At 36.7% G+C, this 16,915-nt stretch overlaps 1 protein-coding gene across 6 annotated transcripts in view; it reads left to right on the forward strand.

Annotated features, from left to right (window-relative positions):
• SMARCA2 (SWI/SNF related BAF chromatin remodeling complex subunit ATPase 2) overlaps nucleotides 1-16,915 on the forward strand; it is a 104,317-nt gene that overhangs the window by 45,348 nt on the left and 42,054 nt on the right. For all 6 annotated transcript variants that reach the window (XM_072404200.1, XM_072404199.1, XM_072404203.1 and 3 more), the window contains exons 10-21: nucleotides 529-696; nucleotides 1,952-2,005; nucleotides 2,790-2,920; nucleotides 3,128-3,185; nucleotides 5,283-5,383; nucleotides 6,211-6,358; nucleotides 8,343-8,506; nucleotides 9,743-9,809; nucleotides 11,243-11,353; nucleotides 13,832-14,074; nucleotides 15,302-15,415; nucleotides 16,363-16,470. In XM_072404200.1, the coding sequence (XP_072260301.1) occupies nucleotides 529-696; nucleotides 1,952-2,005; nucleotides 2,790-2,920; nucleotides 3,128-3,185; nucleotides 5,283-5,383; nucleotides 6,211-6,358; nucleotides 8,343-8,506; nucleotides 9,743-9,809; nucleotides 11,243-11,353; nucleotides 13,832-14,074; nucleotides 15,302-15,415; nucleotides 16,363-16,470 (1,467 nt within the window). The remainder of the gene's footprint in view (nucleotides 1-528; nucleotides 697-1,951; nucleotides 2,006-2,789; nucleotides 2,921-3,127; nucleotides 3,186-5,282; nucleotides 5,384-6,210; nucleotides 6,359-8,342; nucleotides 8,507-9,742; nucleotides 9,810-11,242; nucleotides 11,354-13,831; nucleotides 14,075-15,301; nucleotides 15,416-16,362; nucleotides 16,471-16,915) is intronic.

Genomic DNA, 16,915 nt, shown 5'->3' on the forward strand with positions numbered 1-16,915 from the left:
TCATTAAAGGAACGTGCCCATTCATTACTTAGAACTAGTAGTGTACAGTTCTTTCTGCCTCTCAGTTCTCACACAATAGTGAGATCTGACAGGCAGAAGGAACAGTACAATACTGGGCATATAACACGACCCCCAAATGATTGGTTAGAGTGGGGGATCGTCTTATACGCCCAGTCGCCTTATACACCGGAAAATACGGTACTTCTTTCTTTTCTCCAAACTGAAACATCATCTACAGTGCAATATTTAGGTTTGATTGCATAGATTGTTTATTACATAGATGAGATGGAGTCATAACTGCGGAAAGAATCAGAAACGTTTTTCTGTACAAGAATCGAATAGCTGGGATAGATTAAATAAGTGGATGACAGTTTCAGCGGTTTATTTGGTAAAATGAACTTTGCTGAGATCTGAACCTAAGCTGTCTTTTGTACCCGGGGCAGAGCCTGTTCAATCACCCTCATAATGCATTTTTTTTTTGAGTTTGTCAAATGATTACAAGGATCATCTTTTTTTTTTCTTTACCAGGCTGAAGATGAAGAAGGATACAGGAAACTGATTGATCAGAAAAAAGATCGCCGTCTGGCCTATCTGCTTCAACAAACTGATGAGTATGTTGCAAACCTTACCAGCTTGGTGTGGGAGCACAAAAAAGCGCAAGCTGCCAAAGAGAAAAAGAAGAGGAGAAGAAAGAAGGCAAGTATGAATGCAGGCTGGACACTGCAGTAAAACATGTATTAATTATAATATAGCTGAAATACAATGGCACATTTATTTTAGAGTATTGATTCTCAGGTCCTTCTGGGATTTTTTTAAATGTGTTCCACAAATGAACCATTCATTCGAGGCTAATTTGTTAATGTAGTTCACAATCTTTACCTAAAATTGTGTGAATATTCATTTCAAGTAGAGACATTTGACTCCTTTAGTAAATCAGCCCACATGAAGTGCAGCAATTTTACAGCTTTATTAGCCCCACTTGTTTCTTTGTGGCTCTGTTGACTTGATGCTAATGTTCTGACACTTTGTCTGCAGCAAAGTTACTTGGCTGTGGTATTTGCAAGGCACAGCTTGTCTGACATTAGGTTTCCTAAGTGCCATTTAATAAGTTTGGGATCCAACATGCTTCAGATCCACAGAATTGTCCACAAGACCCGGCTGATCCTGCTGCTTTATCTGCAAGCTGCTTTAGCTCTGTGGCCTTATCGACACATTTTTCAGCTTCTTAGGGTTGCAAGCAACAGAAAACTCATGGCTTGCCACATATTTTTCAGGAGCAAGATTCAGATACCAGTTTCTGCCTGCAAACCTTTGCTACCCTGGGGATTTTTTTAACAAGAATCTTTTCAATAATAAAAAAATTGTTTATATACACATTAAAGATTAGACTAGGGAATAGTAAGAACCATTGCTACCCATGACTCTCAGATGGGAAAATAACCACTCCCGCCCTTTTGCCCTTCATTGTCACTAAACTAGAAGTGCAGCAACTTCTAAATTTTGTGGTGTCCATAGATCAGCTCCTCAGATCTACCTGCAATTTACTGCAGCCCATAGTCTGTGGCATTTGGCAACTATTTATAATGTTTTAAATGTCTACTCTGTCTGGCCTGCAGAGCTTAGCACATTTTACTAACAGTCAGCAAAACATTACTGTTTGTAATAAATTCTTTTACCTTTTATTTGCACAGGGTTGGGATGTATACCCAGGGCGCATAGGACCGTTATCCCCCCCACCCCCCCACCCCTTTGTTTACCCGCTATATTGCATTAACTGAGTGATAATGCAATATATAAAGTGTTTTGGTGTTGCACATTTAACCCCTAGTTTATAATTTTCAATCCTTGCAAAATAGAGTTAAAAGTTTGGGCTATCAGCTGAACCTTACTTTAGATTAAGTCGGTAGATGTCCTATGAATTGACCATTGACAGCATTGTTTTTTGTAACAGAAGGTTGAAGAGACTGCAGAAGGGATGGGATCTGGCCTTGGCCCTGATGGAGAGGTATGCTTTATTTGTGTCCTTGCCAGTATATTGTATTTGTAAACATCTATTCCATTAAAATAGCCTAAATTACAATTATTTTTGCTGTCATCTCTGGTTGTATTATAGAAAGAAACATGTTTGATTTTGAATCAGTTGGTAGCTTTAGTATGGTAGGAATGTTTGTATTTTTAAAGCTATCAAGCTATTAAATTTTGCACTTCATATTTTTTAACTAGTTATGTAATCTCCAATAGAATATTACCAGCATTGTTGAAGCAAAATACAGTTTATAATACAATATTTTCAATATATGTTATTTTTTGTCCAACCTATTGATTTTTAAAAACTGCATTGTGCAGTCTTGGAAAGTAGTCAACAGTTATACTATATTTAAACTAATGGTTCGATTAATTAATTTTTTTTATTATCAATTGTGATAATTATCTCCAAAATAATTTCAATCCTATTTGAAATTTGATAACTGTGACTCTAAGTGTGCATTTTATTAGGACACCCTATTGTATGGAAATACATCTATTTCAGACAGAACATTTCATACAATAAATATTAGGAATTGAAGGTTGTATTTCCAGGGTCAAATCCCCAAAGCTTGGACTGGTGCCCATGTATGATGAACAATAATAAATATTCAATTTTAATTATGTTATGAAGAATATGGATGTTTGGTAATATACACATACTATATAACGTGTTTCCTGACTGATTTCTTATATACAGTATACACTGTATGTGTTTTTTTTTTTTTTTATTAGAAATGACAGTTTGATTTGTGTATTCTTAGCTTATAGATGAGAGCAGTCAGATGAGCGACCTGCCTGTAAAGGTTATTCACACAGAGACAGGGAAAGTGCTCCATGCTCCAGATGCACCTAAAGCCAGTCAGCTTGAGACATGGCTGGAGATGAACCCAGGGTAAGTTGATGAGCCTTTTCTAGCAGTGCACTTCATCTTTTTTTCTTATTTTGCAAACTTGTATTTCTCTGGTTTCAGCATGTTTTTTTCTAGGCTTGTCATATTACTTTTTTATTGATAAATACCAAAGCAGCATATTTTAAAATGTCCTTTCTTTCACACTCATTAGTATAATACAGACTTTTTTTTTCTTCCCGTGTGATATAGATATGAAGTTGCTCCTAGATCTGACAGTGAAGGAAGTAGCTCTGAATATGAAGAGGAGGTATGTTTGTCATATATGTTATTCTTCTTTACTTTTAGGCCCCGTAACAATGAATCCTATGGTTGAGAATCCTACATGTTTGTGTAGGTTTAGATTTAACTGTGTGTTGTTACAGTCCAGTCCAGTGGTCGCCAACATTTTGGTGGTCCGTGTCTCTGGCCAGTGCCACAGACCATGTCCACTGTACGGATCACAGGCTTAGGGAAGCCAATGGGTCAGCCATATCTGCAGAGCGACTACACAGGATAAGTATGTGCCATAATCAGCAAGTATGTTGTGCATATTTACAGATTATGGCAGAAGCTCACAATACACAACATTTTGTAGACTCTGCCCTGCCCAGCTGTTTTTTGCTAAACTAGTCAAATCCTCCCACACCTCCTCAAAGGAATATCAAGAGAACATCAGGTGACACAAACTATTCACCAATGTCTAATTCACCAATGAGAGTTGTGTCCAGAGACACAACCCGTCCACTCTTCCCTCACGGGCAGGTCCCGGCAAAATGACGTCACTATGGGGGAAGTTTCTTCCCCTTTGAGTGACACCCGGCTCCCCGTGCATACACGGTCTGGAGCCTGTAAATGTAGTGGTCCGTGGGTCTGAAAAGGTTGGTGTCCACTGGTCTAGTCAGCATTTAGGTCCAGACCCTGCAATACAATATTTATAACTTCAGAAAAGTTTTGTTTATTAGATTTATTTATTAGGTACTCAGCCAATGACCAAAGAGTTTCAGAGAGGGATGCTCTATAGTCATGTCTGTCTGATGGTCTTTTTATAGCTGACCATAGAAATCGGTAAATAGTTTGTGTCACCTGATGTCCTCTTGATATTCTTTTGGATAGCTTTGATCCATTTATACTCCAGTCATAAAAGCCATTCCTAATAGGGACTATTTGTTCTTCCGAGAGCTGTCCTGTGCACACTTTCTATGTTCTCTAAAATGGCCCAATAGACCCTTATAATTATCTTGGACTACATATTAATTATCTATGTTGTGGAGATGAGGACAGTGTGGGAGGATTTGATTAGTTTAGCAAAAGACAGCTGGGCAGGGCAGAGTCTACAATATGTTGTGTATTGTGAGCTTCTGCCATAATCTGTAAATATGCACAGCATACTTGCTGATTATGGTACATACTTATCCTGTGTAGTCACCCTGCAGATATGGCTGACCCATTGGCTTTCAGTAATAAAACCAAAATGCAAGCAAATCAACCAGACAATGGGCATTTTAGAGATTTCTTGTTCTTAAGGCTACATTCACACTGGCGGTGAGGTTGCAGTGCATTTACAGTTTACAGTTAAAGCCAGGAACCGCTACCTCTTTGGGAGACACTGCATGTAGGGTCCCCCCTGCAGCAGCCCCATAGCAAATAAATAGCCCAGTAGTGTCTCCCTGCAGCAGCCCCGTAATGAATGAATACTAGTAATGAATGAATACTAGTACCGCTGACTGCCGCCATCTGATATATGTGCAGAAGATGGTTCTTTAAAAACCTGCGCTGCTCTGGAAGTGCTAGAACAACTGGCAAGGGAACCAGCCGGGGAGCCAGTGGGGGATCACAGGATGTAGACTCTTTCTCTGCCCTACCAAATGACAATAAATTGTTACCTAGTTAAAATATTGTCATTGACTTGTGGGCACTAATAGCACATTGTCAGCGGAAAGAAACATGATGGTTTGCTCATTAATGGGGTTGGCTGGGTGCTGGGATTATGCTAAATGGAGTTACAAATGTTGATTGGAGTTAGTAGGAGAGCTGTTAATAAATGTAGACACAAGTTTTATTTTTGCAGCTGTATTATTTAGTAATTTATACATGTACATGTCATGGATCTTCTTACAGCTGCTCTGCTTTTTGACACCTCGTGCTTCGGTAACTATTTGTCATGGCAGAGACACCAAGTGCAGCTGCAGCTAATCAGCACATATAGAAGATGACTATGGATGACTAATCACACATCAATTACAACCACACAAATGTGCACATGATTTTGCAAGTTTTGCAATTTTTTAGATATGTTAATAAGAGTTAATGTGGAAGGCCTAAGTATCATATGTCTCTAATATATACTTTATTTTTTAACACTTAGGATGATGACGAAGAATCTAGCAGATTGGAGTCAGATGAAAAGAAAGTCTCTGTTTCGAACACCGAGGAAGTAGCAGAACAAAGTGCTAAGCACATCATTGAGTATGTCCCAGATAATCCCATGGGAGTTTTTTTTGCATGCTGTCTATGCCAGCTGTTCTTTCTAAAATACTGAAAACTACTGCAAAATTAGCCTTTTCTAGTTTAATTAATTGACACTGTCCATGGTTTCAGGTTTCATCTTCTAAGTGATCTGTTAGCAGGTTGCTAGATTTTTTTTTCTGCCTCCTTTCACCAATATTGGGTTAGTTACTGATTGATAATTGTATCTGCAGAAATACAAAAAATGATGTAACCCCTTTTTATTTTTTTTCTGTGAAATAATTTTAAGCTAAATTCCAGGCAGGTAAAAATACACTCAATACAGCAGCTCTGCACTCAATACAGCACCTAAATATAATTCCACATGCACAATTACCTATGGAGGCTGTCCGTTAAGTCCACCATGGTGGTAGTTTGATGCTGCACTGCTCCTGAATTCAGAGCAGAGTTGCCACTTTCATGTACACTGCCTGTAGAGCATGGCATGGGTATTGTCACTGGAGAAGCCTTTTAGTTTGTCAGTCAGCGCCTGGCCACTGTTTTCTGGTTAGACAAAACTTCCACTGTCAGCTGTAGTGACTGAGAAGGGGAAGCATGTGAATTACAAAAGCTCCTTTAATTAATTAATTTAGGAAAGGTAAAAAAACATTTTTGTTTTTACTTTTTTTCAGATAAAATAGAATTTTTTAGTTGTGTTTTAATGGTAAGGTAAATGCGTTCATTATGAGTATTTGTTGTACTCTGTGTTTTTTTATTGGAAAGAAAATGTTAAATCCGATGTCTAGCTCTAAAGTGAAAAAGTAATGATTTGTTCTGCTATGCCTTAGGACTGCAAAACAGGATGTGGATGATGAATATAGTATGCAGACAGATGCACAACAGTCTCAGTCTTACTATGGAGTGGCTCATGCCATTACAGAGAGAGTGGAAAAACAATCCTCTCTTCTTGTCAATGGCTCCCTTAAACAATACCAGGTATTTAAATTTTATTTTCTCCACCTGTTCTTATTATGTTGCTGTTCAAAACACTAAGCATTCTAAATTGAAAAAATGGGCATTTATAAACCCTAAAATCTCTTTACAAACATGAGTTTGTTTTTAAAAAAAACTTTATTTTCTGTTTTTATTCTTCTGTGTTATTTGTAATTGTACAGTTTATAGTCTGCTCTTAAGCACTCCTGTTTCTTTTACTGAAAGTCTATAACCAGAAGCCTGGCAGTCTGTTTCGGAACTCTAACCTTATATAGCTGCTAACCATACTAAATCTTTAATCTTTGGGAATATGAAACTTGAAGTCTTGAAGTGGTCACAATAATCAGCAGCTCTACTTTTCTTCTATTTTGCAAATGTAAAACCTTGCTGTAAAAGAAATGACAAAGCTCAGATTCTGCCTGAGCAGCTTGCAATGTTTACAAAAATCAAAGTTCAAATTTAAGCAAGGCTTTAGTGGACATATAGGGTGGCTTATCATGTTGATTGAACTCCTACCAACATACCCGTCAGAGGGAGCCTACAAGGTCATTTATGAAATGATTGGTGGATTTTTTTTCCACCAAGGATGTTGTATGCATGGATTTTGTATGCTGTATTGTATTTATATTGAGGGCCTGGAAGTTATCTAATAGTAGGGTAAAGACACCTTAACCAAGCTTCAGGGCTGTCATCCTCATTTTTGATGGAACCAGTGTTCAGTCAATGAAGTCAGAAACCTTGAATTGCTTAGTTGTTCCAGGGCTATGATTTGTATGCTTACCATGAGTAGTAGGAATTAATCTGGCAGCTCTGTAACTTTCAATTTAAAAAGTAGTCAGTAGTGCATGATTTGTGATGTGGAATTTGCCCCACGTCTCTGCTTTATTTGTAAAGCCCTGTAAAGTTTGTCACTATTATATGAATCCGTAATCTGAAAATACATACTATGGGGTGTTTTTATAAATGATTTCCCTGTAAATTTGGCTGGGAGTTCATTGACAGCAGCTTGAATTACTCTACTTTTCTCCTTCAATTTATAATAAAACAATGACTCGTTCTGCCACCTAGTGGTCAATTATCGAAAGTGCATATCAGGTACAATTCTAACTAGTAAATTCTATATATTCTAAACAAATTTAAGGGTGAATCTTGGTCGAACTCACAGGGGAATACACCCCCATGAGTGTGAAACAACATAATAAGGATACATTTATTATGCCTTAAAATACCTTTTCAAAATGATTGTCCTGTAATAAACTGCAGTTTCCTTGTTGGTATGCTGTGGAACTAGATTATATTTTGTCTCCTTTTTACAATGTTTACAATAGGATACAAAACAGTATTAATAAGAGGTTAACAGCATATGGTATGTAAATGTAAAATATATCTGCAATATAGAACTAACAAAAAATGAAATGTTAAAGAAGTTCATTCTTCTACCACCATGAGCAGTTTTGATTTTAAAGAATACAGAACAACTGTTGCCAATTTTCTATGAAGAAAGAAAGTCCCTCCTGGCATTCAAAACAGTCTAATCAAATCCCCGGAACAGAATGTTCCCATATTATCCCTGTACATACTTTTAGTTGTAAGAAATATCTTCATATGCTGGGCCTGATTATTTAAAGCTGCCAGTCTGGAGGAGATAGAATATTATAAGAGAACTTGGGTGATCCAGCAAACCTGGAATACATCTAGTCCAGGATTAAAAACATTTGTAAACTAATAGCTAATGATTTTATTAAAATAATTTCAGTTTTGCTAGATCACTCAGGTTCTCTTACGATAGTTTATCTTCTCCAGTCTTGGATAGCTTTAATAAGTCAGGTCCACTGTCTCTACCATATATCACAATACCATCTGTATGCCCACAAAGGTCCAAATCATAACCTGTACTCCAGCAGACATGACACACCTTTCACCATTAAGTTATTCTTGTTGAAAGTGCTTTTACAGAGTTGTATCCATTTTTGCTTTACAATTTCAGATCCAAGGTTTGGAATGGATGGTTTCTCTATATAACAACAATTTAAATGGAATTCTAGCTGATGAAATGGGGCTTGGAAAGACAATTCAGACTATTGCGCTCATAACGTATCTGATGGAGCACAAGAGGCTTAATGGTCCCTATCTCATTATTGTTCCACTCTCGTAAGTAGAACATTTGTTTCCTTTAGTAGATTTCTCATTACTGCATAGTTTTAGTTTTGAATGCCTTTATGTCTTTTAGCCTGTGACACTTAGTTAGTCCTTAAGGTGTGTGTGGGGGGGAGTGTAATTTAATAGCTAATGATTTTTTTTTAAAATAATGTCAGTTTTGCTAGATCACTCAGGTTCTCTTACGATAGTCTATCTTCTCCAGTCTTGGAGAGCTTTAATAAGTCAGTATTAAGTAGAATCTGTTATATTTGGTTGATTTAATGTACCTTACCTGGAAGCCATTAATGCTTACATCTCATAATGCTGTACAAAATCCAAAAATAAAACTATCACAAGATAGCTAACTATATGTTAGTGAAACATAAAACTATGTTTTTTTCTTTTTTGTGCTGCTAGCAAACACAAATGTACAATTATATGAAGTATTCAGTGAGATGTTTGCTTCAGAGATGCTGTATAGTACATTTAATACATACATCTTGGTGCATATTATTATATATACATCTTGGTGCATAATATTATATATACATCTTGGTGCATATTATTATATATACATCTTGGTGCATAATATTATATATACATCTTGGTGCATATTATTATATATACATCTTGATGCATATTATCTCATTATCTTGTTTTTAAAACATGGTATGCATCATCCTATGGGTGGATAGTTTAAATATAAATCCTGCTTCCTGATGGACTTCTTTAAAGCTGAAATATTCTTGTGGGATCTGGTTTTGGAATATTGCCAAACAGAACTGATTGTTCTCCCTATCCCATTTCCTTATAGACATTTGCCTACTTGCCACTCATCCTTTCTCCCAAACAAGGAGCACTTTCATATTCAAAACAATTAGGATCGTAGGGGCAAGCTTATAATTAAAGTAGAACTATGGTGAGGGGTCTTTAAAGTTCATGGCATAAGCCAAGGTTAAACATGTGTAGAAATATATTTTTATGATCTTGAGCTGGCAATCTACAGTTTTACAGTCTGTGGAGGCTGTGCAAATTATGAGACTTTATTTGTTGAAATCTGCTTATTATTTTTGCAGCAGACATATCACAGAAAGAACTGCAGTATTTAGGCATTTTGATCCATCAGATAACTCTGGGATTTTCATTTGATATTCCAGAATGCCTTTCACATTGCTGACATGAATTGTTTCTTGTAGAAAATTGCAATGATCTCCATTTTGTTTTAACTGTATTATTATTCTTCCTTAGGACATTATCCAACTGGCAGTATGAGTTTGATAAATGGGCTCCCTCAGTGGTGAAAATCGCATACAAGGTATCTAGTGTTTGTTTAGAAATGAGGGATCTTGTCTGCGTAACTCCTTTTCATAGATTTTCTTCCTTAAGATGCTGCAGAACATTACTGTTAACTGCAGCCCAAGCTAATCATTCTAAAGAGAGTGCTGCAATAAAGACTAATTACTTTCAGATGGAAAGACGCCGCACAAAATTGTTCATCATCATATCCAATATAGTTTGATGAGTGCAGTAATATATCTGTTGCGTGCCATTTTCCATGTTTGCTTGATTGGATCTATGCTTGAGGATGCCCACCTGCTTCTCAGAAATGTCACACATCCCTCACTTGTCATGCTCAGCTTAGGTGATGATGGTTATAGCTATCTGCTGTGATTTCCACCTTTTTCTCTTGATTAGAATCCTTTGTGACATTTGTAGAGTGGCACTTTTTATCTGTCTCTCTTTTTATGTAAAAGACAAATACACTATAGGGTTACTATTATGGTGTTTTTACTTCTTATTCACCCTTCATGGCCAGGAATCTTTTAGACCTATTAATCTCACTTTAATCTATGAATGTTGTATCCTTATGGGTCAAAATGATGGAAGAGTCTTTTAAGACATAATACAACACAAAGATCAAAATAGGAGAATTTCCTTAAGCAATGCCTCTTTAATTTTTATTCTTTACACAATAATCTGCTGTCCCTATTGTATCTGCATAGGTGTATCTATGGAGAAGGTAGGTCACCGAGTTAGTCTAATTGGCCCTATTATGATTTGTCCTAAAGAAAATAATAGAAGCTTTAGGTGGAATATTGACTGACGCATTTAAAAAAAAAAATCAGTTTACCCTAGAAAGTAGTCATACTCTGTCTCTTCTACTGGCTCATATCACGTAAAAAAGTAGCCATCCAATTGTCAAGCCATCCAAGCCATCCCTTGCTGATCTATTTTACACATAGAAGTAAAAAGGGAAAAGTCAAAATGCAGGAACAGTCTGTGAAAAAGTAAGTACACCTTAATTCCCTTCAAAAGAATTAGGAGGGTAAATAGCATCCATGTGCTGCTAATCAGATGCACTTGGTTATTGACCATTGGCAAGTGTGACCACCTCTATAAAAGCAGAAGTTTTAACAGTTTACTAATCTGGACCATTCTGGTGTGTGTTAACACAATACCAAGAATACCACCGGACTCTTCCTTTATTGCAGAAACCTGTTTTAATAAAGTATAGTTTAGTTCTGCTTTAAATAATTTTTGGACCTAATAATTGTTTTTGTTCTAATAACCTAAAACAATAAAGGGTGTATTTTTTTCTTATGACTGTGCATATTTAGTGCAGAGTGCAGAGTACAAAAGGATACAGTCCAAAACGTTCTATTCTTGTAGATGTTTAGTATACACAATTGAAAAGCAGTATAACTCTGTTACCTTCTAAATGATATTTTTTTGTTTGTTTTATTTTAGGGAACACCAGCCATGAGACGGTCTCTGGTGCCACAGCTTAGGAGTGGTAAATTTAATGTCCTGTTGACCACCTATGAGTACATTATAAAAGATAAACACATCCTTGCTAAGGTACTTAGATTTTTTTCCACTGTTTATTAAAACAAATTCATTACATATCCATGAAACAATGATAAAACATTTTTTGTTACTTTGGTGTAGATTTAAATACAGTTGACAATCGAAAATCCGGCCATCAATAATCCGGTTCTTTCAGTTTTCCGGCATGAATTACGGACCGCATTTTCAATACAGGGACTGTAGTACACTGTTTGGCCACTGATGTTTTGATGGCGCTGCTCTGCAGAAACCGCTATTAGGTCTTGCTTGCAACACTAAATACACATTGATATGTCCCTGCTGCCTGCTCTCTGGACTGTGCCAGATATCCGCGGGTGCTGCTAAAGAAGAGGTAGGCAAACTCCGGCCTTTAGGCCGGATACAGCCTAGCAAGTATTCCAGTTTGACCTAAAGCCCCCCTAGTTATTTATTGTTGGATCCAGCCTAATTGAATTATCCCATTATCGCGAGTTTCCACGATATCATCGATATCATCCAGTTCTTGCACAGTAACCCCAATTACTATGCCTAAAGAGCAGAAGCAACGCGCAGCTACCAGTCTCCGGAAGGTTGACCTCGAACGTCGTGTCTTCAACCCCGAATGGCCTTACAAATTATTCTTCGTCCAACGCAGCAACAAAGCCCTGTGTTTAGTGGTACAACAACACTAACAGCACTTTCAAGTGGTTGAATCTTAAGGGGCATTTGGATGCCAACCACGCGCACATGTACAGAGACTACACCACAGAAGACTGAGGCTGCTCACTTGCAGTCATGGTTGGAAAAAAACTTTCCTTGAACACCTTGTTTCTTCTGGCCTAGTGTGCTTTCTTGACATCCTGAAATGGCCTAGTAGTCCAAAAAGTTTGCCGACCCCTGTGCTAGAGGAAGGAGGTATGTGTGTGTGGAGGTAAGTATAACTTTCAAAAATCCGGCACTCCTCAGGTCCGGAAGTCGCTGGATTTTTGAATGTCAACTGTAATTAAAAAAAAAAAAAGTCATTTTCTGATACTTTGCTAATGTCCCACCTGCCTGTTTTTCCTGGTATTTATATCTAGTTGTGGTGTATAAGCTTTCATGCACTGTAAACTGTGCTGCTTATTATAAGAGATAACAGTGGTCTATAATAGTGGTCTATTAGGCAGAAATCTCAGCCCAGCCAGCACACCTCTTTAATGGTTAACATCCCCTGACATTACCTGGTACATTGTACAATAATCAGTAGAGCTTTTCTCCAACAGGTACCATGTATAGTCGACTATATGCGGTTGGGGGTAGGGGGCCACACAATAAAATCTTAGCACCATGTCACCTCTCACACCATAGTGTGCTGCATTTATGCACAAACTCAGCCCTAAGTCCTCTTTTCCATTCAACATTGGAATAAACATGGAGACATTTGGACCTTCAGTAATATACAGGCTGCAATGCAAACTAGTGCTGTAAGCAAGTATCAGTACAATAAAAAATGTGCATATCCAAAAAATGTACATTTTTTAAGCCAGCAATTTTCTTTTCACATAGCCTAATGTTATATTTCTGTGTAATTTATAGCCCAGCCTCTTCTAATGTGCAATCAGGGGAGCATTATACTGCCTTGATCCACAATGAGTAGCAAAAAATAACAATATCATTGTGCACCTCCGGATTGCATTGTCATGATGCTGTATACAGTTTACCCAGTACCACCTTGTTCTTTTTTGGATAGACTTTACTCGAGGTTATAATCTCATTAATGCATGAATCCATGTTCAGGCGGATTTACTGGTGCATTAAAATGATTTTATTTGAAGTTCTTGGCAAGGGCTCAGGAAGTCTGAAACAACTGCATCCTGGGATGGTGGAGTGGATAGCTGTCCAAATTATTGATATGCTAACGCTTGGTGGAAGTTGCAGATAAAATATATGTATTATTTAATTAAGCTGATTCTCGGACTTTAGTTTGTACATTTGTCTCTAGATATTTATACTCATGTGATGTAACAAAGTGCCCCTTGGGTAGTTGTACTCCTGTGACTCCACATTCACATTCAGTTTATTTCACACTTCAATCAGAAGCTTTACAGCTAATTACAAAGCAAAAAAGAGGCTTGTGCCATGACCCAAATATAAATTTAAAGGAGAACTTGTGCAAAATCTGAACGTTACGATATTTGGGAGCTTGGTAAATAATTAAATATTTCAAAAATCCTTAGTTTTAGTGCAGTTAGATAGTAGCAAATATACAGGATACGTAATATGATAAATGATGCCTGTGATATTTTCTCCTTTGACATTCAGCAAATCCCACCCAGAAAGCTTGTATGTGGGAGCTAGTAATGGCCACAAACATGTTCAAAGCTTCCTTTATCTGCACATGTACCTGAAACCTAGAGGCTTGTAGCTCTAAAAATACAGTTATGTTGTGCAGAACAGATAGTGCTTAGTACTCCCGTGTAATGACATTGCTCTGCTGTCTTACTTTCAAGTTGTTTTTTTTTCCACCCTTAGATCCGATGGAAGTACATGATTGTGGATGAAGGACATCGGATGAAAAATCATCACTGCAAGTTAACCCAGGTGTTGAACACGCACTATGTGGCTCCAAGACGAATCTTGTTAACAGGCACCCCACTGCAGAACAAACTGCCAGAGCTTTGGGCCCTTCTGAATTTCTTGTTACCTACCATCTTTAAAAGCTGCAGCACCTTTGAGCAGTGGTTCAATGCCCCATTCGCTATGACTTTAGAAAGGGTAATGAGCTCTAACATATTTTACAAAGCATGTTTCAACTTACAGGGACTATTTTACAGATCAGAATATGGTAGAATTTATTTTAAAGTGTTAGACATAAATGTACACTAAATATTATGTGCATTTAAAGCCCTATCCTATGCAAACATACTACAGATTTAAAGGATAACTGAAAGCAAAACTTTTTTATTTTTTTAATAAAGGGGGAACAGGAAAAATTTACACTGTAATTATTTTTTCTGTCTGTGACCCCCCCCCTTTCCCATTTGGGAGAATTTCACACTCATCGCACTCATCAACAGGCACTGACCACCCTTCCTTCCCTGGCCAGTGTGTTCTTTTTCAGACTTTGACCTTCACTCTGGTCAGTCAGTCATAAAAGGCTTAATACAGTTGCTCAATAATTGCTGCTGAAAACTTTAGTGATCATTTCCAGAAACAGTATAAATGAACAACCCTGCCAAAAGTGATTATGGTCTGCCATTTAGTGTATTGCATCTTGGTACAACTGTAATAATTATTGTTTTTTACATAAGATGATTACAAAAGACCTAACATCAGTATAAGGTTTTAGTCAAAACATGATCAGGCATGGTTGCTTTTTGTGTTTTTTATGTCGGGGAGGAGTTAAAATGTGAAGTTTATTATATTTATTATATAGATATATTATATGTTCTCTGTGAACAATGTTTCTATTTTAACCCATATAAAATAAACAGAAAAGATTTGTGCATTTCATGTTGCTAGCAACTGTTTTGGTGGTTTTTGATTAATAGGCAAACATCAGAAACTGACAATCATTAATAATTCATTTTTGGCTTATAATCTCCTCATGTGCCAATCAGGAGGTTGTGCTGCTTATGTTCTGATCCCTGATATATTACACTGAGCACCTGCAGGGAAGAATTAATCCCTGAGAGAAGAAAATTGTAACATTGGCCTTTTTAGTTTCTTACACCATACCAATCGGCGTTGCAGTGGCAGACAATAAAAGAAACCTTGGTACACTGTCACTTAGTAATAAATTTTAATTTATAAGGCCACAACATAGAGGAGCAGAAAGAATTTACACTAACAACGCCAAATATTATCCTTTTTTTAATGGTGTAAAGATGTTTAGGTATATAGATTTATAGAAGAGCAATTTATAAAAAAAAAGTGGTTTGTGTTTAGTGTTTTTATGCTCCTCATATAAAAACCTACTTATTAATCTTTGTACTGTTAAAGGTGGATTTAAATGAAGAAGAAACTATACTGATCATCCGCCGTCTGCATAAAGTGTTGCGTCCCTTTTTGCTAAGAAGGCTGAAGAAAGAGGTGGAGTCTCAGTTGCCAGAAAAGGTTTGTGATGCTAGTGCTGGTGTACAATTTTTTTTTTTCAAATTTACCAAAGTGCCAAGATAGGTATATGATGAGCCAGTGCTTTTGTTATTAATGACAAGTGCTACTGCTGGATAATTGTACTCACCAGGATAAAAAAGAGAAAACTGGGCTGCAGTGGACAAAAATATGATGTTAATTTATTACAAATACCAGTGCATGAGCCTACCGACCACTAACCCATCAAGTGTTGTAACTGTAAAAATTTAAGAATAATCTTATACTAACAGTTACAGCAGGAGCTTATCCTTCTTAAAACTTACCTGTGGAAAAAATGGGTGGGTATCAGTCTGGAGTTCTTGGTGATCCTAGTAAAACTGCGTTTGTAGGTAGACTTTGCAGAGTAAAGTAACTGAGTAGAAAATGCAGGGTAATGTTGTGCAAAAAATCTTCACTACACTTGCCTTCTAGTTAACACAATGGAAAGTCTATAAGTCTATTTCAGCCTTTTGTGTAAAAAACAAATGTATTTGCCGCATGGGATTCTATAGGCTCAATAAAAATGCACTGATTGAGACTGATTTTAAAGGAAAGCTGTGCAGAGATAAGTAAAAGGGCCACAGCTGCTGCTTACAGATGAAAAAAAAAACATGCAATAAGAGTGAAAATAATGCTGCTGATGCACATACTTTCACAAATAAATAAGAATGATGGCCAGGAAACTAGCTTTTTTTTAGAAATAATGCAAGCCTAAATGTTCATGTTACCTTCAGGTTCCTGCAGGCACCACAAATTGCCAACACATTGTTGTTACTTTAGGTTGTTTTTCTGAGAGATTTGGTTCTAAAAATATTTTTAGTTTCTGCAAGACCCTTTTTTAGACCACCTAGAACAGTTACCATTATTTATTTTCTTTTGTTTGTTAAAGAATATCATTATTTCTTACCAACATCCTTGTTCTCTTGTAGGTTGAATATGTAATTAAATGTGACATGTCAGCTCTCCAAAAGATTCTTTACCGCCACATGCAAGGAAAAGGTATTCTCCTCACAGATGGATCGGAGAAAGATAAGAAGGTATGTTGATTGCTGTTGTATTTCCAACAGATGCATACTGTTTGTAGGTGTGCCTGGAGGTGTGTGCTGTAGTTTGTATATACAATATATATAGAGTATTATGTTATTACTGACCTCTCCAGACTTTCCAGACACCGTTTCCACCATAAAAAAAAAAAAAAATCTCTTAAACCCCCCTAGCGTTCTAATTCTGTCAGTTTTTTGATGCAAAAAGTGATCCTATTTTTAATTTTTTGTTTATATTGTGGTCCTGTAGTTCTTAGGACTAACTCCCGGGTATATTAATTATATTGATTTATTATATTATAATCATAAATTAAAATATAATAAATAATTATAAATCATAATTATAAAAAATAATGAAATATTAGACCACAACAATGTAACTTATCAAAAATAAAATATCAAAAATTTCTCACTGAAATTTTTCAAATGAGGGTGCAAT

Source organism: Pyxicephalus adspersus, chromosome 3 (genome assembly GCF_032062135.1).
Source record: "Pyxicephalus adspersus chromosome 3, UCB_Pads_2.0, whole genome shotgun sequence".
Lineage (NCBI taxonomy): Eukaryota > Metazoa > Chordata > Amphibia > Anura > Pyxicephalidae > Pyxicephalus > Pyxicephalus adspersus.